This window comes from Perissodus microlepis, chromosome 11 (genome assembly GCF_051167445.1).
Source record: "Perissodus microlepis isolate ML-2025 ecotype Zambia chromosome 11, ASM5116744v1, whole genome shotgun sequence".
Classification (NCBI taxonomy): Eukaryota; Metazoa; Chordata; class Actinopteri; order Cichliformes; family Cichlidae; genus Perissodus; species Perissodus microlepis.
The window spans coordinates 6655262-6680210 of NC_140471.1; the positions used below are offsets into that span (position 1 = coordinate 6655262).

The following is a 24949-nucleotide window of genomic DNA, read 5'->3' on the forward strand; positions in this document are numbered from 1 at the left end:
GGATCTTTAGCCATCAGAATTGTTGTCTTAAGGCCAAGAATGATGCCAAGCGGATTTATTTTACCAAGTGGATCATCATGGCCTTGCCATATTGGTCCATTTGATTGACCTTTATTATAATTATGAATTTATTTTATTTTCGGTTGCTACAAACGGGACAGACATGACTGGGGGATAGGACAGGGAGAAAGAATGAAAGAAAGAGAGGGAGAGAAAGAAAACCAGAGGGGAGAAGAGACGGTGAGAAAGGGGGGAAGAAAGAAAGAAAAACAAACAAAACACCTGGATCACCTGTATGGAGAAAAAAAAAACAGAAGAGAAAGCAAACAAAAAAAGAGCAACATAATAAAAAAAGCACCATCACAATAAACTAGCTAGCAGTAGATAACAGTAGATACTAAATATTAAACGATATTGTGCAGCACGCAAGATAGACAGCGCACAATGTGCTTTGAGGCAGCAGCAAGAAAGGTGTAGTCCGCGTCTGTGAACACCCGTGTGTACACCTGTGTGCATACCTGTGTGGATCAGCACGCTTGTATTCCAAAGGTTTCTCCATGTAACGATCTGCTAGGGAGTGTGGGGAGCCATAGCCCCGTCCCCCAGGGTATGAAGCAGGTATGGAGGAGATCTAGGCCCCAGATATCCAGAGGCCCCAGAGTATAAGGACCCGAGGAGGACCACCAAAAGGGGGGGAACCGTGCCACCCTCCTGGGAAGAGCTGAGTAGAGCCTCAAATGAGAGGTCACTGGGGTTACTTTTTCAAAACTGTTGAGTTTTCTTTGCTGGCATCCAGAAAACAATCATATTTCAAAGAGTGATAAATATCTGTATTTAGAGTAAGGCACAAGTTTGTCAGGCAGGACACTTCAGTTCATGTCACGTTCTGAAATATGAGTTTTACACATTGGTTTGCTCTATTTTTAGTAACTGATCAGTTTCTTTGGGTCTCACTTTTACCAAGAATACTTTTTAGGTTTACGAAAAAGATGATAGTTTAATATATACAGTATATTGAATGGGTCCTCCATTCATCTTCCACTTTTTCAATTCAGGGTCTTGGTGGCCAAGTGGAGGCGTCACGTAGCGCTCATTCACCCACTCACCGAACATCCTTGTGTTGGCAAACATGTCGCCGTGGGTCTGAACACTGAAGGCTGAAGGTTCCAGTAGAGACCAAGCAGGATGTTGCGTGGGGGAGTTGCTTGGGTTTTTTTAGGGCTTTGGAGGGATTTGTATGGTTAAATGGTTTTAATGCAAATATAGGCTCTATGGATGCGTATGGTGATAATTTTAATTATAAATTGTTGCATAAATGGTTAGACGGCTTAATTACCTCTTTGGAAAGTTTGGAAACACCCCTGATGGATTATGAGCAAAGTGTGGCTTATCAGCTGCAGAGTATACAGAGCTGCCAATTATCCAAATACTGCTGTTTGTTTTTGCTGCTGGTATAAGTCACTGGAGCTGCCATGTTAAGCTTTGCAAATTAATTTGATGAATAAATTAAGAAAACCAAACTTGTATTAAATCCTGTCTCTGCCTGCAGTAAGTGTCCTCTGGCAGTGGTCATTTGTCACATCCATGAAGAATCTGCTGACAATAAATTTGGTATATTTAATGAAACCGTACAAAATTTGGTTCTCATATTATGACTGTTTTCCTAGTTATAGGCCCTCCAAGTAGACATTTTTTACATTTTTTCCAGCATTTTTGAGCTGTCATAACTTTTAAGTTTAGGAACAAACTACGGGAAGATTTTCAGAACAAAAGATGTAAAAATTCTTTTGTTCTTTAAAGAACCTTTAAAGAACAAAAGGTTCTTCATCCTTAGCTATCTAAGTTTGATGGTGTAAAATGGCATAAATATTTATTCACCATAATGAGGGTGTGAATTATACTGTGTGTTTTGTTTGTGTGCATGTGTGTGCGAAGGGGGAGGGCGGGTTACCTGGTGATTACCCTTTAAGAGCAGACGGTAGGAAACTGAATATTCAAATAAAGCTAGAAATATACTTGTAAAAATATACTGGTGGCAGGGGTGGGGGCCAAAGCCTAAAGATCGCGCGAGCGGTGGGCCTTGAACTTTCTAAGGGAAAAAACACTTTCTCACGGCCGGTGACAGCGAAGTGGAGAACAGTCTTGAGTACCTGCTGGTCTTTGAAGCTCTGGATTCTGGGACTGTTGGAAAAGGTAAAACATTTTCATTAAAACCTTTGTACTGTTTTGTTTTTGTTACTCGTCATTGCTTGCTGTTAATGCTGTACTAACAATAACGGTTAGCTATATTTAAAGTTAACGCAATTTAGTATCGGTATACAGAACTGTTTTCCTAAAAAAAAAACACTGTTATAATTAAGTGAAGGTGCTCCCAACTAATTTGAACCTTTGGCTTCTAAAATACGTGGTTCTATTGCGTGCTGCGTACATAACTTAATGTCAGCTAGACCGATAATAATATTGTTAAAGTCACTAAAATGGCGCCTGAAGCCTGTGACGTGAGCTCTGTGTCTGCTCTAGAAACTCAGAAATTCAGTAGAGCTGAGCCCTACATTAAATACTCACATCAGCCTGTACTTTGAATTCTGGAAGAGTGTTTTGAAGTGTTTTGAATGAAGAGAAAAAGACACACCTTCTCATGTGTCACATGACTGTTACTGTATAACTTATTTTCGGACTAGTTGAAAATTATGCTCCAAGATAGATGTCCTTTTGTAATATAGTTAAATTTTCTTTGTACATTTCATTTATCCACCATCATACATTAAGCCAAGAAGAGGTCGTTATACTAACAAGAGGTATAAAAGCTGGGCCAAAGTTCAGCACGTGGTTAAAGTTTGTAATCCAGCCAGGGTGTAAATATCACTCAGCAGCCAGTCGTAGAGCTGAAGCAGGTAGCATCAACACATAGATCTACCCGGCTTAAATCACAAGACCACCTCTGACCAAAGAGCTGTAGATTTTTCTTGTTTGCACAAATTAATTCAGATTCACACTAATTCTGTTCACAGCTCCAACAAAATGAGGAAGAGGAGGGAGAAACACAATTAGATTGAATTACAATTGGATGGAAGTCAAAGACAAGGAGAAGGAAGCTTAGGATGAGGAGGAAGAGAAGCAGCAGGAGCATCTTTAGGGATCTCTATGATGTCATTGAGGTTTGTTTCATTAATATTGTCCTCTCACAAAGAAAGATGACTTGTTTTAGTTCACCTACTTCCTGTATTAAATAGTGATGTGAAAAATGTTGTGAAAAACCACGGAGCAGGCACGTATAGGGCATCTGCAGGTAAATGAACATCAAATTTCTCAGACTAAAATCTGTATTATACTTTTAGTCTTAAGAACATATGTTGTATATTTATCACCCTTATGATAAAACCCATGTCAGCCATTGGTTTATGGATATTGTATTTTGAAGCCTCAACATTTGCTTTATTGCTGTTGCTATGTTGGTTTTTGTGAGCCTTTTGGGACCATATTAGGATGAGGGATCAGAATCTGGAGTCGTGCACACTACTGTTTCATTTAGTGTGTATCCACAAGATTTGTACAGCAGATCCAAGTTGTGCCTTGAAAACAGGAAAGTCGTCTGCATAGAGGAGAACTTTAATAGCAGGCTTGTACAAAGTGAGGCTTTGTGCTCACATTTGCTGCAAACACTCGTTTTAATTCTGTCACCCTGTTTTGATGCAATTCACTTGAAATCAGGCAAGAACTGGACTTGTTTTTTATAATGTGTTCTTGTGAATTGATTGTGCATCACATACATTTGATTTGACTTTCTGCGAGACAACAGTCGTCCGCTGGCCAAAAAAGTTTTCCAAATACCTCCACGTGATCAAGCCTGGATTTAGAAAAGAATAGCAAAAAAATCTGCACCTCCTGCTTCACATGCAATTTGTGTTTGTGTGTTAAGAGGCGGTGGCGAGAGGGGAGACCTCGGATCATCCAGCTGGAGATCCTGACCAGGAGGAGTCAAACATTAACTCGGCTCTTCCAGGGCACCCTGCAGACTCAGCTGCTGGCATTGGCGAGGGAGTGCGGCCGCCGCTGGGATGACGTGAACACCAAACTGGAGTCCATCACAGGTCGACTGCAGGTATGCGAGTCAGAGTCAGGGTTTCACTTTTCTCTTTTCTTTATAATTGACTCTCTTTCTCTCTCTCTCTCAGCTCCTTGTCTCAGAGTGGGAGGGATTTGAAGCACAAAGGGAGGAGCTTGTTGTTTGGTTGGCTGATATGGATGTCCGCCTGAGTGAGGTTGACCAGCTGACAGGAAACACCTATGAAAAACTGAAACAACTGCAGGTGTGGGGTTGTTTTGATATGACATATATTTGATATGATACATACGTCAGAGACATGGTCCTAAACTGGACTAACAAAGGACCATGAGTCCAACATGAAACTTACCTTACATAATGCTGAAGTTCATTGATAATTTTAATCAAAAACTTGTTGTTGAAATATTTTTACTGAACATGCAAACATCTGCTGATGACAATGTGTTGATTTATTGGTCTGTTATGAAGCTACTGCTATTTCTAAGGTGTTTTTATCACTTTCTGATGTTTTATTAATTAAACAATACATGTATTAATTGTTGTGTTATCTATAGATATAGTACTTATATTTATTTATTTATAATATAGTAAAAATATTGAATTATTACTGTTTAAATGACTAATATGTGACGTGTATTAGTAGTGATGTTGTGCTAAGGGTTAAATGCCTTTTTGTCTTTTGGTAACTACGAAATGGCAATAAACCATTAATATATGTCTATGCTGTGCTCGTATTTATTTTACCCTACTCAAATTCAATTTAGGATACATTTTATTTTGAAAGATTTAAAAAAAGGTTCTTTAAAATGGGTTTTTAAAGAACCATTTGAAGGACCTAAAGAACCATTTTAAAAAAGGTCCTTTGAAAAACCATTAAAGAAAAGGTTCTTTGTGGCACCAAAAAAGGTTCTTCTATGGCATCAGTCTAAAGAACCACTTCTGGTTCCAGTTGGCACCTTTATTTTTCTGAGTGTAGGTGGCATCTAGATAGAATGGGCTTAATTTCTAAAAGCTTCCTTACCTGAAAGAAGTAGGACTTAACCACAGTATTGATATGTGAGTCAAGTTTGAAGCTGGGATCCATTTTCACAGCTAAATTAGTGATGCTGGATTTTTCATGCAGGGACTAATAAGAAAGGTCAAAGGCAGGGGTGCAACTGGAGGCACTGGATGTCACGACTGGGGCAGCAGCCATGTGATGTGTGGAAAAGAAGGACTCGAATGCAGCACTTACTTGAGATGCAGGGTGATTTATTATAGAAGACAGAACACAAAGTGGGGATGGCAAAACAGAACTAAGGATAAACTAAACTATAGAACGGCAAACCTGAAACACAAGAGGAGAACTGCAGGGAGAGCACATAGTGGAGACACGGAGAAGTTCGCAGAGCAACGCAGAAACACAGGGCAACACAGAGGGTGAACACAGACGACGCGACAAGGAACACAGGCAGACACACACTATAAATACACAGAGGGACACTGGGAAATCACACACAGGTGGGAGACACAGCTGAACCTGATTAACCTGATGAGACAGGGGAACACTAACACCAGGGACCAACAGAGGGAGTACCAACCCAGAAACCCAGCATCCAAAAACCCCAAAACACAAACCATCCCAAAACAGCCCACAAATAATAATAATAATAATAATAACATCAATAAATACACTAAACACAAAATCACTGAGTCACAGACTCAGGACCATGACACTGGATTTAAAAAGCATGACCTCATTTTATTTATTTATTTTATTAAAATTGAGAAAATGTAGTCTCATCCACCCCCTGATCTCATTGAGACAATCAAGGAGAGGCTGAACAGAACCACTATGATTTAAAGGGAAATACACCTGGAAGTCATCAGCATATAAATGAAACAAGAACATAATGCTTTCTTAAAAAAAAAAAAAAAAGCCCCAAGTGGCAGCAAATACAGAGAGGACCAAGACTGGAACCCTGAGGTGCCCCACAGGGAGGGCAGTGGTAAAATCATCCATTATGACGCAGAAATTCCTTTCAGAGAGTAGCACCTAAACTACTGCAGAGCTGAGCCAGTGATGCCCACCCACTGCTCCAGTGTGGAGATGAGAATGTTATGGTCCACTGTGTCAAAAGTAGCTTTTGGGGTTAGGGTTCCCAGAATCCATTGCTAAAAATATGTAATTAAAAACCCTTAAAAGAGTAGAGTGCTGGGGCGTGTTTTAAAACCAGACTGGAACGCTTCCAAAATTTTGTATTCATCCGGGAAGGCCTCAGCTGGATGTAAACTATTTTTTCCAAAATTCTGGACAAAAAAGGCAACCTGGAGACTAATGTTAGACAAAGTAGAACGGTCAAGGCCAGGTTTCTTCAAAAAGGGTTGTACCACAGCATGTTTAAAATTGCTTGGCACCGCTGGAGGTCAAATTATCATTAATAACATTAAGGATAGAGGGACCAACAGTAGTAAAAACCTCCTTCAGAAGGTGAACAACATCACATGGGAAGCCAGATTGTTTTACACTGGTAAACAGTTTCTCAAGAGAGGAAAGGGAAATAGGCTCCAAGTGATCAAAGACAGCAGGACAGGGGACCAAAATGGACAGATCACGCAGGAAAGAGAAATACAAGCCCTAATCTTAACAACCTTGACCAAGAAGAAATTAAGAAACTTATCAGAGTTCTCTAGAAGCTTCCAGAGGGACAGGTTCATTAAGAGCAGTGTTAATTTTATTATAAAGGACACTGGGCTGGTGAGAGTTAGCAGCAGTGATGTCAGAAAAATATTTTGCTCCAGCAGTTTTCACAGCTCTTTGATAACAACAACACCAGCTCTCTTAGTATCTCAAAAGACACTTGCAGTTTGTCCTTCTTCCACTTTCACTCGTTTCTGCTGCACTCCTGTCTAATGGCACGAGTATGGTCACTTAACCAAGGGTCTGATCTGGGCTTTGATCGCCTGGTTCTGGGCCACAGAATTCAGAAAAGTGTGGCACAAAGAATTCAGATATAGAGAAAACTCCTCAGTGCTGGAAGACACAGAGGGCTGCGAGTCCAAAAAGAAAAAAAGGGGGGGAGAAATGAGGAGCAGTCGAAGGGTTAAAAACACAACAGCGCTGAACAGGAGCGCAGGGTTTAGCAGGGTGAATAAAAGAAATGTGGTCTGAAAACACTGCATCACAAATTTCCAAGTTACAAATGGATAAACCATAAAATAAAACAAGGTCCAGTGTTTGCGTGCATTCATGGGTTGGGCCGTTCACTGACTGAGTGACACCTATGCGTCCAACAGATCTAAGAAGTCTTTTATCAAAAGCTTCCCAGCGGAACAAACATGAATATTAAAATAGAACAATTAAAACGTGCCCATATTGTGACATAATTTCACCCAAGAAATCAGAAAATTCCCATAAAAAATCTTTGTTGTACTTTGGTGGCCAGTCCTCCACGACCCAAGGACCTTGGGGTATTAAAGTATGAGCCACAGTGGGGTAATCTGATCTTTAAGTGATGAGGTATGAACCCTGCTTCCGGGTCCAAACTACTCCGCATTTATGAAGGCTATTGTGTTTTTAACATGCTTTAATGCTTTGTATCTTGTTCTATTTAATCTGAATAAGGCCCTAAACAGGCAGCGATCTGTCACGGCCTGGGGGATCGGCGAGACGCTCTCTCTCTCTCCTCCTCTCTGTCGCCGGGGCGGAACTCATTGCGGGTTCGCGCCCTCGGCCCACGCCCACAGAAAGGAACACACCTGATGCCCATCAAGGTGAACGGCATTTAAGCCAGGAGGTGATTGCTGGTCTTCGCTGGATCGTTGTCTACCACGCGTCAGTGCGAGTCAAGCTACAGCTCAAGATAAGTCAAGTGTCTTTGTGAATATCGTACTCATTCCTGTTTCCTCTTCTACAGACCCCCTGGATTACCTTTCCCATGTGAATCTGTGTGTCAAGTGTGATGAAAGGAACTGCCGTCGTGAATGTGGAGAGTTGGAGAGCGAGTGATTCCCCCCTTTGGATTTCCCCCGGAGCCCCGTCCCTCACATTGTTGTATATAGCACTGCCCTGCATATACACCTGGTGAACTCTGTAAATAAGTTCTTGTGTTCAGCTGATTCAGGAGTCCTGCGTTTGAGTCCCCTGCATTGAACCTTAACACGATCACTGTCGGCCTCTCTCAGTTTTTAAAACCTTACAATGTAACTACACCCCAGCCCATAAAGTAGTATCTTAATGACTAACCTTGTATTGTAGATGCATTATCTCAGTTGTTCTAAGTAAGAACGTTTAGATTAGAGGTTTTTAGATTAGAGGTTTCCATGGACATCCATGGACAAAAACAACTTGATAACAAACGATAGTTACATGAGCAAGGACGTACATAGGAGGACTTGACGAACCAAGTGATACATTATTTCAGTCTCCGTTCAGAAGAACTTTGCCATCACAGGGATCTTACCTTACAATATAAAATGCCTCGAGGCAATCTGTTGTTGTGATTTGGTGCTACATAAATAAAATTGAATTAAATCGAATTGAACATGAAAAATTCCTTTCCAGGCAGCTGGCACACTCACAGATTTAGACCTTTGTTAGCATGGGTGTTAATGGTTCTGTGTATATGTGAATGCCAGGACTGTAGCAAGGATTTTGCCAGCTATTTTTCGAGGCACTGAACCACAGCCAGCAGGTGATGTCATACCCGTTGAAATTTGTGTTGTCTGGCCCTTTCCTTTATTTTCTGTTCTCCTTTTGCAGAGATCAAGGACAAACCTGGGTTTTGACAGAATTCACCCAAACCTGAGACTTTTACATGTGTAGTGTGGTGGTTGGTTTGCCAGAAGCACAGAGTGGGCTGAACTGAAATGTTTAAACTTTAGTGAAGGTTTTGATTCTGTATGTTTCTCATATCACCCTATTATATTTAACGGTGCTTCAAAAGACACGGCTAGAAGTTGACATTGCAGTTATACAGTTGAAAGACGCAACAAACAACAGGTGGTGGATCAGGTCATAGTCAATATAGAAATTAAACATCAATGACAGCTGGATGATAAGAGGTTTAGAGGTATATTTTAAAATGCTGGACGCTTTTTACACCGTACTGTTTGCATGATGAAAGTAGAGGGCACCCTAACATTTTATATTGGACAATTAATTAGTCCTCTCATTTTCAAGCTTCAAAGGGCATGGTTGATTCAAGGCATCAAGAGGCCATGGAGCACGCTTGTCCAGACAGTCTGAATCCATAAATACAGATCCCTTTCCTGCTTTGACCAGCCGCTTTACAGATGAAGAGAAGAAAAGTTGGGAAAGTAAAAGTTTCTCAAAAGGACACGACAGAAGTCACAGAAGACATGCCTCATCTAAGAGTGTCGCCTAACAAGTTCCAGTGGAACAGATGCACATAACATGGTGCTCTGTGCCAAAAGATTCCAAATTAGATGACGAATATGCACATTAATTAAACCTAACTGCTTCCCTTGCCATCAGCTTTTCACCAGAGAACTGTGAAATGTTTCAGGACCATTAGCAATGCAACAAAGCCAGCACAGACATGCCAACAAGTGTGAAGACCAGCCCTGAAAATTATACTAAGTCATAAGTAAATGGCATCTACATGGCCTCAACTTGCTCATATTGCAGTGCTTATATAATCAAAGACAGCAAGTGAAATGAAGCCCGTGAAAGCAGCCTCCTCCCAGCCCAGTTCCCTAATCTTAATTATGCAAATTCTCATGACCATTGATCAACAACCACTGACTAAAACCCACTGATCAAAGCCCACTGATCAATGGCCAAGAGTACCATTCACAGAGAGTTGGGGAATGGCTGCAATCACAGCATTGTAAGCATTGTCACATGTATGAGAACACAGAAGAGTTTGCATCCATTATCTCCATTTAACCAGGACACGCTGGAGCTGTCTGAGATCATCTAAAGCAGGAAACCTGGACGGAGGCATAGTGAGAAACTTGAAACCAATAGATGTAAAACTAACATTAACATTATTTTTCCTATTAGTTAAACAGTAAACAGTAAACACCGTGTTGTCAGAACGTATCCTCAGACTGGGAGGCTTCATTGCTCCGGGAAAGTCTTATTTCATTATTACTGTTTTGAATATATTAGCTTCTTGGTGACTGAGTGCATCAGAAAGCATCAGAAAGCTTGGCATTATGCAAAGTACTGGTAACAGGTGAGATATCATGCGCTACTCATGAGATATCATGCGCTTCCCTCCCTCCTCCAATGTCAACAACAGGAGTGAGGCACTGAATGAACTGTACCAGCACATCAGTGAGCAGCAGACAGCCCATCCTGATGCTTTTCTCATCTTGGCTGGGGATTTCAATCATGCAGACTTAAAGTGCGTGTTTCCAAAAATACAACAACACATAGACTTTCCAACAAGGGGAAATAACACACTGGACTTTGTTTACACCACCGAGAGAGGAGCTTACAAAGCTTTTCCCCTCCCCCACCTTGGCGCCTCAGACCATATCACTGTCATGCTAATGCCTGCTTACAGACCGCTCGTTAAAACCACCAAACCGGTTCGTAAGCGGATACAAGTGTGGCCAGAAGAGTCTTCAGAGGCTTTACAGGACTGCTTTAACACCACAGATTGGAACATGTTTAAGCAGGCTGCCACCTATAACAACACCACTGACCTCCAGGAGTACGCGGAGACTGTTACTGCCTACATCAACAAGTGTATTGAGGATGTAACAGTCACGAAAACCATAACTGTCCGGGCAAATCAAAAACCATGGATGACAGGAGAGGTCTACAGGCTGCTGAAAGCTAGGAATGCTGCCTTCAGAGATGGAGACGAGGCGAGCCTGAGGACAGCTAGGGCCAACCTTTCCCGTGGCATCAGAGAGGCTAAGAGACAGTACTCTAGGAAAATATCTCATCACTTCAAAGACAGCAGAGACTCACGGAGCCTGTGGCGGGGCATTCAGACCATCACAGATTACAAGCCCCCACCACAGACCTGTGATAGCACTATCCCCCTGCTGAACGAGCTGAATACTTTCTTTGCTCGCTTTGAAGCCCAAAACAGCACCACTGCACAGAAGACCCCACCCCCTCCTGGTGACCAGGTGATGACTCTGTCCCCGGACAGCGTGAGGAGATCCCTCAGCAGGATCAATGCACGTAAAGCTCCGGGTCCTGACAACATTCCTGGTCGTGTACTGAGAGACTGTGCAGTGGAACTCACTGATGTCTTCACAGACATCTTCAACATATCACTCATCCAGGCTGTCGTCCCCACATGTTTTAAAGCCACCACAATCATTCCGGTTCCAAAAAAGTCATCTCCCTCCTGCTTTAATGACTACCGTCCTGTTGCACTCACTCCCATCCTGATGAAGTGCTTCGAACGACTAGTCATGCAACACATCAAGACTGTCCTGCCCCCCTCCCTGGATCCCTTCCAGTTTGCGTATCGGCCCAACCGCTCAACCGATGATGCCATCTCCACTGCACTCCACTCAGCACTCACACACCTGGAAAAAAAAGACTCATATGTTCGAATGCTGTTCATAGATTTCAGTTCAGCATTTAACACTATAATCCCCCAACAGCTCACTCAAAAACTGGTCCAGCTGGGGCTCAACATCTCACTGTGCAACTGGCTGTTGGATTTCCTCACCGGAAGACCTCAAGCAGTACGGGTCGGCAGTAATACATCCAGCACCATCATTTTAAACACGGGGGCCCCGCAGGGATGTGTGCTGAGCCCCCTCCTCTTCACTCTGCTGACCCATGACTGCACTCCATCATATAGCTCCAACCTCTTCATCAAGTTTGCGGACGACACAACGGTGGTGGGTCTCATTAGCAACAGGGATGAGACCGACTACAGAAGTGAGGTGAGACGCCTGGCCACGTGGTGTGTTGACAACAATCTCTCTCTGAATGTGGAGAAGACGAAGGAGATTGTCGTGGACTTCAGGAGAATGCACACCCAACATGCTCCTCTGACCATCGACGGAGCGTCTGTGGAGAGAGTGAGCAGCACCAAGTTCTTGGGTGTGCATATCACAGAGGATCTCTCCTGGACGCACAACACCACAGCACTGGCCAAGAAATCACAGCAGCGTCTCTTCTTTCTCCGCAAACTAAGGAGAGCAGGAGCACCAGCCCCCATCATGTACACTTTGTACAGAGGCACCATCGAGAGCATCCTGTCGAGCTGCATCGTTGTGTGGTTTGGAGCCTGCAATGCGTCCTGTTATAGAACCCTCCAACGCATAGTGAGGGCTGCAGAGAGGATCATTGGTGTCTCTCTCCCTTCTCTCCAGGACATTTACAGCACCCGTCTCACTAAAAAAGCCCTTTGCATAGCGGCTGATCCCACGCACCCGATGCAAAGCTTCTTCAAGCTGCTGCCGTCAGGGAGGAGACTGCGGAGTCTCCAGGCCAGGACCAGCAGACTGAAGGACAGCTTCATCCATCAGGCTGTCAGGAAGCTTAACTCCCTTCCGATTCTGCCTCCTCTCCCCTCTTCTCCTTCATGGTCTCACTGAACTCTGTCACACACACTCACACACACTCACACACACACACACACTCTCTGACTTCACTCACTGGCCTGCACCAGTTACCAGTCACTTTGTGGAGCGTTGGACTGCCAGTATCTCATAAGACCTTGTTGTTATACCATCTCTTACCGTATATTACTAATCTCCATTTGCACTATTTGCTTATTTGCACTACTCTGCCTGGTTCACACTCATGGTCATTTATCCTTACTTGAATATTGTATATTGTATATTGCATAGCTTTCTTGTTATATGTAAAATTGTATTGTATTTATTTAAATTTTTATTTTTAATTATTTTATTTTTTAATCTAGGGTTTGAGAGTAACGAAATTTCTATTCTCTGTATGTCCTGTACATGTGGCAGAATTGACAAATAAAGTTGACTTGACTTGACTTGACTACTGATACATTTGCATGCATTTTATTGCACCTGGGTCACTCACCTGTGTACTCCTATTCAAATTATGCTCTTTGCACTGCAAACCAAACCGATGCTTTCTGACTGTTGCACGGGCTGTTTTTACTGATATTTAACTATTTGTATACACATTATATATATAAAAAATACTGTTTAATGTGCAAATACTGTGTAATTGTCCAAACTCTAAGTATAGAATATACATTAAAGATCTAACAACTGTGACATTAGCCGTTGCTTTTGTGGACTTTATCTTTCTGGCTGTCACCATCTTCTTTTTCTGGAGTGAGAAGTGACCATATTTAGACCAGAGAATGCTAAGCAACAACACTAGACCGTAAGGGTACAATGCAAAGACACAGATACCTGCTAATTCATGCTAAGTAGAAGACAAATAAACAAGAAATCCACTCACCAAAACTGAAGCACAAACTTCATGAACAGACTGTCTTTTACAGCAAGCCACATTATCATAATTATTTCATTCTGTCTCTCAGTGCTCTCTTTTTCTCTCTCCTCTGTTTCCCTTCACCCCTAACTGGTCACAGCAGATGGCTCTACCTCCCTGAGCCTGGTTCTGCTGGAGGTTTCTTCCTGTTAGAAAGGAGTTTTTCCTTCCCTGCATTGCCAGGGGCTGCTCAGAGAGGATCGTCTGATTGCTGGGGTTTTTCTAACATTGAAGGGTCTTTACCTTACAATATAAGGTGTCTTGGGGTGACTATTGTTGTGTATTGGTGTATAAAAATGAAATTGAATTGAACTGAATTTAGTATGTGCTTTTTAAAAAATTTTAAAAATTATCATTTTATCATAGGAGTCCATGGGCACTGGCACCAGCCTCAAGAAGCCTTTGGAGGAATTGCACTTTTTGGGGGCCCTTTTGCTTTGGCTTCATTTATTTCATCTCCAGAGGTCACTGCTTTGCCCCCAGCTAAGTTGCCCAGCTAGGCTGCCCACTGTCATATTCATAAAACTAATTTAAGAGAAGTCTTGTTGTGTAATAAGATTGATTATTACGCTGGATGCATTTGAAGATGGCAAAAATGTAATCTACAATATGCAACATCCAGACAACAACATCCAGACAACATGTGGAAACATGATAACATGATAACATGATAACATGATGATAACAACATGATAAATCGGCATTAAGAGATCCAAGAAAGCACTCCCCCACAACGCTGCACCCTGCTCTTGCATCCTGCAATGTTACCACAAGGTTTTTTTGCGTCCGTGGATTCATACTGTTGTTACCAGATTCTGAGTGCAGCATCTGCAGAAATGGCGAGGCATCAGAACAGTCTTTATGCTGTCTAGCTTTGACAATGCTGTGCTGATGACTACCTTAGAGTTCTTAGCTGGCTGCTGTAGTAGACCATTCATGAAAAGGTCACTTGGTGTTCGCTCGCTCTGCGGTAGAGTATCACTTCCTGTTCCTGCTCAAACACAGTGGTGTTTCTGAGTAGCTTATTTGCTTAGCAATTTAATTAACAACTTTTAAATACATTCTTCTTTCATAGTATAATCTTCACGTGCTTCATCCGAAGCACACTTTCTGTGTACTCACTACCTAATTTATAGCCAAAGTATTCACTCACTGTCTCTGTACTGTTTCGCTAGCTTAGCTTAGCTCGTAGCCGACTCGTTAGCACCATGGCTACTTCACCTGTCCCTCCTGCACTTTCTTGCTCATTGTGTCAGATGTTTAGTTACTCCTCGGCCTCCTTTAGCAGTAATGATATCTGTAACAAATGTAGCATATTTGCAGCTCTGGAGGCCAGGATTACTGAATTGGAGACTCGGCTTCGCACCCTTCATTCACCCGTAGCTAGCCAGGCCCCTGTAGCTGGTGCAGCCGAAGATAGCGTAGGCCCCGCTAGCTGTTCCCCGGCAGACCCCAAGCAGCTGGGGAAAGAGGGCGGCTGGGTCACGGTGAGGAGGAAGCATAGTCCTAAACAGAAGCCCCAGGTACACCACCAACCCGTTCATGTGTCTAACCGTTTTTCCCCACTCGGTGACACACCCGCCGGGGGTCAAACTCTGGTAATTGGTGATTCTGTTCTCAGACATGTGAAGCTAGAGACACCGGCAACCATAGTCAATTGTCTTCCAGGGGCCAGAGCAGGCGACATTGAAGGAAATTTAAAACTGCTGGCTAAGGGTAAACGTAAATTCAGTAAAATCATAATTCACGTCGGCAGTAATGACACCCGGTTACGCCAATCGGAGGTCACTAAAATCAATATTGAATCGATGTGCAACTTTGCTAAAACAATGTCGGACTCTGTAGTTTTCTCTGGTCCCCTCCCCAATCAGACCAGGAGTGACATGTTTAGCCGCATGTTCTCCTTAAATTGCTGGCTGTCTGAGTGGTGTCCCAGAAACGATGTGGGCTTCATAGATAATTGGCAAACCTTCTGGAGGAAACCTGGTCTTGTTAGGAGAGACGGCATCCATCCCACTTTGGATGGAGCAGCTCTCATTTCTAGAAATATGGACAAATTTATTAAACCCCCCAAAATATGACTATCCAGAGTTGGGACCAGGAAGCAGAGTTGCAGTCTTACACGCCTCTCTGCAGCTTCTCTCCTCCTGCTACCCCCCCAAAAACCCATCTCCATAGAGACTGTGTCAGCTTCCAAAAAGACAAAAAACAAACTAAAAACCAGCAACAAACAACTTAAACATAAACAATTACAAAGAAAGAACAATACAGTATCCACATCTGAACCAAAGAGTAAAACAGTGAAATGTGGATTATTAAATATTAGGTCTCTCTCCTCCAAGTCTCTGTTAGTACATGACTTAATAATTGATCAACAAATTGATTTACTCTGCCTTACAGAAACCTGGTTGCAGCAGGATGATTATGTTAGTTTAAATGAATCGACACCCCCGAGTCATTCTAACTACCAGAAACCTCGAAGCACAGGCCGAGGGGGCGGTGTGGCAGCAATTTTTCACACCAGCCTATTAATTAATGATAGACCAAGACAGACTTTTAATTCATTTGAAAGCCTGATGCTTAACATTGTCCACCCCAGCTGTGAAACTCAGAAACCAGTCTTACTTGTTATCATCTATCGTCCACCTGGGCCTTACACAGAGTTTCTGTCTGATGTCTCAGACTTTATATCTAATTTAGTTCTGAGCTCAAATAAAATAATTATTGTGGGTGATTTTAACATCCATGTAGATGCTAAAAATGACAGCCTCAACATGGCATTTAGTCTGTTATTAGACTCAATTGGCTTCTCTCAAAATGTAAAAGAACCCACCCACCACTTTAATCACACTCTAGATCTTGTTTTAACATATGGCATAGAAACTGAACATTTAACAGTGTTTCCTGAAAACCCTCTCCTGTCTGATCATTTCCTGATAACATTTACATTTACAATAATTGATTACACAGCGGTGGAGAGTAGATTTTATCAAAGTAGATGTCTTTCTGAAAGCGCTGTAACTAAGTTTAAGAATATAATCCACCCACTGTTATCATCTTCAATGCCCTGTACCAACACAGAGCAGAGCAGCTATCTGAACGCTACCCCAACAGAGGTCGATTATCTTGTTAATAATTTCACCTCCTCACTACGTACGACTCTGGATACTGTAGCTCCAGTGAAAACTAAGGTCTCTAATCAGAAGTACCTGACTCCGTGGTATAATTCTCAAACACGTACCCTAAAGCAGATGACTCGTAATCTGGAGAGGAAATGGCGTGTCACAAATTTAGAGGATCATCATTTAGCCTGGAGAAATAGTTTGCTGCTTTAAAAGAAAGCCCTCCGCAAAGCCAGAACATCTTACTATTCATCACTGATTGAAGAAAATAAGAACAACCCCAGGTTTCTCTTCAGCACTGTAGCCAGGCTGACAAACAGTCAGAGCTCTGTTGAGCCAACCATCCCTTTAACGTTAACTAGTAATGACTTCATGAACTTCTTCACAAATAAAATTTTTATCATTAGAGAAAAAATTACCAGTAATCATCCCACAGATGTAATATTATCTACAGCTACTCTTAGTACCATTGATGTTAAGTTAGACTCTTTTTCTCCAATTGATCTTTCTGAGTTAACTTCAATAATTACTTCCTCCAAACCATCAACGTGTCTTCTAGACCCCATTCCTACAAAACTGCTCAAAGAAGTCCTGCCATTAATTAATTCTTCGATCTTAAATATGATCAACCTATCTCTAATAATCGGCTATGTACCACAGGCCTTCAAGCTGGCTGTAGTTAAACCTTTACTCAAAAAGCCATCTCTAGACCCAGCAGTCTTAGCTAATTATAGGCCAATCTCCAACCTTCCTTTCATATCAAAAATCCTTGAAAGAGTAGTTGTCAAACAGCTAACAGATCATCTGCAGAGGAATGGTTTATTTGAAGAGTTTCAGTCAGGTTTCAGAGCTCATCACAGCACAGAAACAGCTTTAGTGAAGGTTACAAATGATCTTCTTATGGCCTCTGACAGTGGACTCATCTCTGTGCTTGTCCTGCTAGACCTCAGTGCAGCGTTCGATACTGTTGACCATAATATCCTATTAGAGCGATTAGAACATGCTGTAGGTATTACAGGTACTGCACTGCAGTGGTTTGTATCATATCTATCTAATAGACTCCAATTTGTGCATGTAAATGGAGAGTCCTCTTCACACACTGAGGTTAATTATGGAGTTCCACAGGGTTCAGTGCTAGGACCAATTCTGTTTACATTATACATGCTTCCCTTAGGCAGCATCATTAGAAGACATAGCATACATTTTCACTGCTATGCAGATGACACCCAGCTCTATCTGTCCATGAAGCCAGATAACACACACCAATTAGTTAAACTGCAGGAATGTCTTAAAGACATAAAGACCTGGATGGCCGCTAACTTTCTGCTTCTTAATTCAGATAAAACTGAGGTTATTGTACTCGGCCCTGAAAATCTTAGAAATATGGTATCTAACCAGATTCATACTCTGGATGGCATTACCTTGGCCTCCAGTAACGCTGTGAGGAACCATAGAGTCATTTTTGACCAGGACATGTCCTTCAACGCACATATTAAACAAATATGTAAGACTGCTTTCTTCCATTTGCGCAACATCTCTAAAATTAGAAATATCCTGTCTCAGAGTGACGCTGAAAAACTAGTTCATGCATTTATTACTTCCAGGCTGGACTACTGTAATTCATTATTATCAGGATGTCCAAAAAACTCACTGAAAAGCCTTCAGCTAATCCAAAATGCTGCAGCAAGAGTACTGACAGGGACTAGAAAGAGAGAGCATATTTCTCCTGTTTTGGCTTCCCTTCATTGGCTTCCTGTTAAGTCCAGAATTGAATTCAAAATCCTGCTCCTCACATACAAGGTCTTAAATAATCAGGCCCCATCTTATCTTAATGACCTTGTAGTACCATATCACCCTATTAGAGCACTTCGCTCTCGCTCTGCAGGCCTACTTGTTGTTCCTAGAGTATTTAAAAGTAGAATGGGAGGCAGAGCCTTCAGTTTTCAGGCCCCTCTTCTATGGAACCAGCTTCCAGTTTGGATTCGGGAGACAGAAACTATCTCTACTTTTAAGATTAGACTTAAAACTTTCCTTTTTGCTAAAGCATATAGTTAGGGCTGGACCAGGTGACCCTGAATCCTCCCTTAGTTATGCTGCAATAGACGTAGGCTGCCGGGGGATTCCCATGATGCATTGAGTTTTTCCTTTCCAGTCACCTTTCTCACTCACTATGTATTAATAGACCTCTCTGCATTGAATCATATCTGTTATTAACCTCTGTCTCTCTTCCGCAGCATGTCTTTTATCCTGTCTTCCTTCTCTCACCCCAACCGGTCACAGCAGATGGCCGCCCCTCCCTGAGCCTGGTTCTGCCGGAGGTTTCTTCCTGTTAAAAGGGAGTTTTTCCTTCCCACTGTCGCCAAAGTGCTTGCTCATAGGGGGTCATATGATTGTTGGGTTTTTCTCTGTATATATGAAGCGCCTTGAGGCGACTTTTGTTGTGATTTGGCGCTATATAAATAAAATTGAATTGAATTGAATTGAATGAAAAGAAAGGCTCAATGCATTACATTGAACACTGGGGAAAAGAATATAATAGCAAGAGTTTTGTATTGCTTATGAGTGACATTGACCATATACCAAATAGGTATTGTGGAATTGCACTGTAAATATATAAGACTAAAACTGTGGATCAGTGAGAATTTGAAGTGTTTTAGTGTGCTTTTATCAACCAATTAGAAGTGTTGGAAATGGCCAAATGTCACTGTGTGTTTGATTTAAATTGCAGACCTAAAGCTTTAGAGCTTTAGGCAAAAAAATCATCTCAGTTTTTAGAGCTATGTGAATGAGAACTGACTTCTGCTATTTCTGCTATTTCACAAACATGTATCAATATTTCCAGTGACTGACATAAAAGGATTTATTACAGCATATTTAAAATACTATATTTACATAAGAGAACATGGAGTTCAGGAACCATGGTATCCCAGCAGTCATGGTATGTATGACTGATTTTTCTGCTCTGTGAGCTGTTCGTCACATATCAAACACCACAGATGAAATTCTTCTGTGGAACACTGGATTAATGTGATTTGTCCTCAAACTGGATTAGCTCAGTTCCAGGTGTGCTTATGCCTCAATCACAGATTCCTCCTGCAGATTTGCAGGGAGACCCTTCTTCATCCCTTTATCAGTGGGCATCTGCATTCTGCTGAGTATCCACAATAAGGAGACTGAATCCTAATAAGCAGATATAGTCAGCTAATTATTGACCACGAGTAAATACAGGAAATAACTAAACGGGAAATAACTAAAGCCAAGCCAAGTGACCCAAAGCATAATTACATTTATTAGAAACAACAAAATATACAAAACATAACAAAAAATGTCTAATTAACATGTACTCTCTGTATACTGCTACTTTTGGCTGTGCATTACAAACACACTGGCTCCTTTCATGTGAGCCGCCCGCCCTCTGTTGGTGACAGTCGTGTATTACAGAACGCCGATGTGCTAAAGGTCACGTTTCTTTATGTTAATATGTAATAAAACATTTTTACGCCAAGAAAGGCTTGTCTGCGTTTAGGCGGGGTCTTTGTGTTTTGTTTTGTTTTTTGTTTTTCATAAGTTAAAAATCTACCGAGATTAGTCATATTAATGTTTGTCGTTTATATGTTTATAGCACATTTAATTACAACAGCAACGTTGACAAAATACAAAATAACTAGTAAAATAACTTATAATATTAATGTGTTTCATATATGGCAATCAGGCTAATAACTGCAGACTACATGAAGTCTTTGTTTGTTCTGGGTTAAGCCTATAATTTAATTAAACAAGCAGACGTAAACAAGAACTTTTTGTTTGACATTAATGGATTAACAAAGCCCAATGTGTCCGTGTTTGAAGGCCACACGTTGTTTACAGTGAGGAAAAAACAAACCACTGGCCAACTTCATGATCAAGAAAAAAAATCCACCGCTATCAACGCTGGGAAATGTATTTTTAGCATATCTTTGGACCGTCGCAGTCGTGAGAACGTCATTTCCCATCGGTCTTTGCGCACATAGGGTTACACGCTGCTCTCCACCACGCAGTCAGAGCTGCTGAAACGATAAATGTGGTTCTTGAACGACACATAGCTCGCATGGCCCTCCGGTTTGAGGAGTGCAACACCTAAATTCTAGTAAGTGCAGTCAGCTTTCTGTCCACTCCTTTAGTATTGTTTATTCACGTACTGGTTAGTTATTGCTTGCGTGAGTTAGCAGAGCAACTAGCTAACAGGCTAACGTTAACCGTCAGAAGCCGAAGTTGGCAGCTGTTCAGAGTTTGGCTTTAGCACACGGCTGTCGGTCAGTGTCTAAGCTAGACTAGCTGTCTGCTTTAATGAGTGAAGCCTCTTTGCTTCGCCACCCGCTAAAGACCCACGTAGTTATATGGGAACTAAAAGCTGCGCCCTGTTTGTCCTCAGGACACAACTGTCCAATGTCAGCCACCCTAAAATAGACCCCTGTGAAAATCTTCCATTACTGTGACTCAACATTTCCGGGTGCAGCTTGTAAAATAAGTCACGAGGAATGTCCGCCGTCGTACGGTCTATTTGGGTGCTTTTATTTTGAGGACCGTTGTTGTGACTTCCCGTCTAATTGCAGTACTTTCACATAGCTTGGGTTTGGCTAACTGTAGGTAGGTCAGCTAAAATGTGCTGTCACTTAGCTCAGTTTCTGTGTTTTTAGCAGCTCCACATAAGAAACATAAATTAATATCTTTAGGAAGAACTCCCTGCATGAAGCTCTCACTCACCAGTTTCACTTTAGGTGGTGAGTTTATGGTTCTGCGGTCATTAAGCAGGGTTTGTTCGGGACCTTTAATCTGTGGCATCCTTGGGGAAGATAACATTACAGCTAGTGCATGAAGGGACTTAGATCAGGGCTGTTTAGTACACAGCATAGATAAACCAGAGTGCCCAGCACGTTTCAGTGCATTTCAGACTGAAAATGGAGCTGAAATTAGTCACTTTACAAGTAAATACTTTGATAATTTATCAGTATTTCGCTGAAGGAATATTTTTAGGCATGTGTTTACCAAAGAAGGGTGTTGGGTTTTTGTTTCTCTTCTTTTTGTTGAATCTTTAGGTTTTGAGTCCTTGATGGACCCAAATAAGCAGTTTAAGTTGGCAACTGTGGATGAGCATTTCATAGATTAAATGATTATTAGGTTAATTAGATTACAATTTAAAGTGCCTTTCTCTGTCTGATCCTGCAGTCTGTGGTTGAACATCACAGCTGAAAGGAGGAGGGCAAAGAGACGAGGAGGATGACCACGCAGCGCATCCTTACTCATGGGACACTCCGACGGGTGGCGGCGGTGCGCCCACTGCTGCTGGGCATCGCCGTCCCTGAGACCCCAGTAGCATTTTGTTGGCGCGCCCTCCGTCAGTCGCCACCTGTGGGCCAGCGTTGGCTCTCCACTTCGGCCGTCAGCACAGCAGCACACCAACCAAAGCACCAGCCGGCACAGGGGGAGCCGCAGTCTGACACCACAACGCCTCAGACACAGGACAACCAGGGAGAGAAAGCAGCACCTGATCCTGCAGAGGTGGACCCTCTTCAGGACAAGTCCATCGGCCTGTTCCAGAGGTTCAAAAGGACCTTTAAACAGTATGGGAAGGTGATGATCCCTGTGCATCTGGTGACTTCCTCTGTTTGGTTTGGAACCTTCTATTACGCTGCTATGAAGTGAGTGGTGCTCTGCTTAAATGACTTTATTTTGATGTTTATGAAGGACTAAATGTTAAATCTAATTCTGATGTGCCATATCATCAAGAGATTATTATGCTTTTGTTGTTGACTCAGCTACTGTTGCAGTGGGAGGTGCTTTGAGTTTTAAATAATGAGGTCAGTGCATTGTGAGAAATCCTGTGAGCTCAAAGCTCAGGCCTCAGACTGCTCTAAATTCTCTGTTAGTTGCACCTGTCACAGGCTGAGCAGTAACAAAGTGCCTAGAGATAAAGTTCCACACTGGTACAATGTTGAGTTTTCTGTTATGTGGAGCCACTGTTTTAATGATCGAATGTTTCATAGGTCAGCGTTAAGTTTTGTAACAAACAAAAAAACATTGATATGAAAATATGGGCTTTTTTTGCTTCCTCAGGGGTGTGAATGTAGTGCCATTCCTGGAGATGATTGGTCTACCAGAGTCACTAGTTGGCCTTTTAAGAGACTCATCGAGTGGGTATGCGCTGACTGCATATGCCATGTACAAGGTAAATTAATTCCAGACTACTTTTAAATTGACTCCCTGCGGCATACCTGCTTCTTACTTTCAAAGCACTTTATAACCTTGCTCCCCCTTATTTATCTGATCTTCTCCATACGTACTAACCCCGCCGTACACTCCGCTCTTCTTCAGCTTCCCTTCTGTTTGTGCCACCTGCTCACCCGACTCAGAGCCTTTAGTTGTTCTGCCCCAAGACGTTGGAATGCACTTCCACCAGATCTCTGAACTACAAACTCTCTCTCCACTTTTAAATCGCATGTTAAAACCCATCTATTCAGAATTGCATACCCTTGGCATGCCACCTTTTACAACTTGTAGCCGTTAAACATCCAGAACAGAGCTCAAGTAATCGGGCAACTGTTATGACCGCATTTAACTCATGTAGCTCTCCACTTGTGTTCATTACTTATTTACAGGGTCAGACTACTTTCTTTATGTGAGCTAGTTTGACCTAACAAGAAACTAGGTCAAACTCTGTTCCCAGTTAGCTCTGGGAACAGGGCGAATCATGGCGCTAATTCGCCCAGTAATGGTACTGGGAACAAAAGTTTTAAACAAGCGTGTCATTATCCCACTCCCACACCAGTCACAACCACTGAACCTGGATCCTTTGTTTGGAGCTGTTCTGTCTCATTGTACATATGAAAAACACATACGGTGTATTTAAACTCACTGATGTTTTTTTGTTGTTTTTTTTCTCTCCTACAGATCGCAACCCCTGCTAGATACACGGTGACTCTGGGCGGCACGTCACTGTCCATTCAGTATCTCCGTAAGCACGGCTACTTATCCACACCGCCACCAGTTAAAGAGTACTTCCAGGACAAAATGGAGGAGACGAAGGAGAAACTGACAGAAAAGATGGAGGAGACAAAGGAGAGATTTTCAGAGAAAATTGAGGAGACAAAAGAACGCTTCAATGAGAAAATGGAAGAGACGAAAGACAAGTTCTCTGAGAAACTACAGGAGACCAAAGACAGAGTCTCTGAGGGAAAAGCCTTCTTTCGAAAGAAAAACGATTAGAGAATCATGTCTACAGGTGGTGTCGCTGAAAATATGGTCATGTTGTGATCTCAACATGATGTACTGAGTAATGTGGGAATCAAATGGCAGATGGTACCTCTGAGACTGGAAGGAGGAGAGAGATGCTGCACTATCCCTGTCCTGAAACCCTCCTCACACCTCTCAGTCATGTTTTCTGTTTAAGTGTCCAGCCGAGTCCCTTTCTGTCTGAACTCTGCCTCCCTGCACTGAAAGTGTAGACTAGACAGCAGCTTAGTGGACTGCTAGCAATGCTACCTTCTGACACTGTCATCTCAGACTGGATTTGCACACACTCAAGTAATCTGCACTCACTCTGTTGGCTGTTTAAAGAGGAGCGCTGTTCTTGTTTCTCTTGTCACACCCATCAATACAGAAAGGGGTGGGGGGAGGTCTGGGCTTCAGAGATATGAACAATGTGTCCGTGTAATAACATCACCTGGAGAGAGCAGTGCTAATCATTGTAGCTGTTAGGGAATAAAACTTGAAGCTCATCTGTGTGTACTAGTCCATTAAAGCCTTTCTCAAGGCTCAGAGTGTCACCTGCTGTCTTTTCTAATGTAATGAGAGATAAATGAAAGTTTTCTAATGTATTTTCATTTGATAGCCAAAGCTAATGTGTGACAGCGTTTCAGTGTTCGTGTCACTGTTAGGGCAGTAGTGAGTAAATGTGCAGTGCATAAAGCATGTATGAGCTGCACACACAGTGTCACACATGAACAGCAAGAGGGTCTTCATGACTTTTGCACAACGACACATTGGTTTTGTCAGAAATTCACACAGATGTCTGCTGTAAACAACAACTGAATAAAAGTCAAGTGCTAACCAAATGATCTTTGAAACTTGAAGTTTGTGTTTTATGTAATGTGACAGTGTGTTCTCTCAGTGCTTCAGCTTTCCCCCACAGTAACAGGTTAATTAGTGTTAATTAGTCTTTGTATATAACCAGAGCGTGGATGTGGACATAAATAGTTGCTTCTGCAGTGATTTCCAGTTCTGGCATGTTCCATTAATGGATTAGAGGTAAGATGATGGGATGTCTCTGTACCTAAACTGACTCCATGTCTTACTCGCACTCAGGTTTCCCGGCTATTA

At 42.2% G+C, this 24949-nt stretch overlaps 2 protein-coding genes across 2 annotated transcripts; both read left to right on the top strand.

Annotated features, from left to right (window-relative positions):
• Window positions 1–3101: 3101 nt before the first annotated feature.
• LOC146377139 (nesprin-2-like) lies at window positions 3102–4343 on the top strand. The gene is made up of 3 exons (XM_084945054.1): window positions 3102–3158; window positions 3920–4102; window positions 4176–4343. The coding sequence occupies exons 1-3, from the start codon at window positions 3102–3104 to the stop codon at window positions 4341–4343; spliced, it is 408 nt and encodes a 135-aa protein (XP_084801180.1).
• Window positions 4344–20575: 16232 nt separating this feature from the next.
• On the top strand, window positions 20576–24687 carry LOC146377140 (uncharacterized protein C18orf19 homolog A-like). Its single transcript, XM_084944833.1, has 4 exons — window positions 20576–20720; window positions 21800–22272; window positions 22688–22799; window positions 23522–24687. The coding sequence occupies exons 2-4, from the start codon at window positions 21851–21853 to the stop codon at window positions 23834–23836; spliced, it is 849 nt and encodes a 282-aa protein (XP_084800959.1). The 5' UTR covers window positions 20576–20720; window positions 21800–21850; the 3' UTR covers window positions 23837–24687.
• The last annotated feature ends 262 nt before the right edge of the window (window positions 24688–24949 follow it).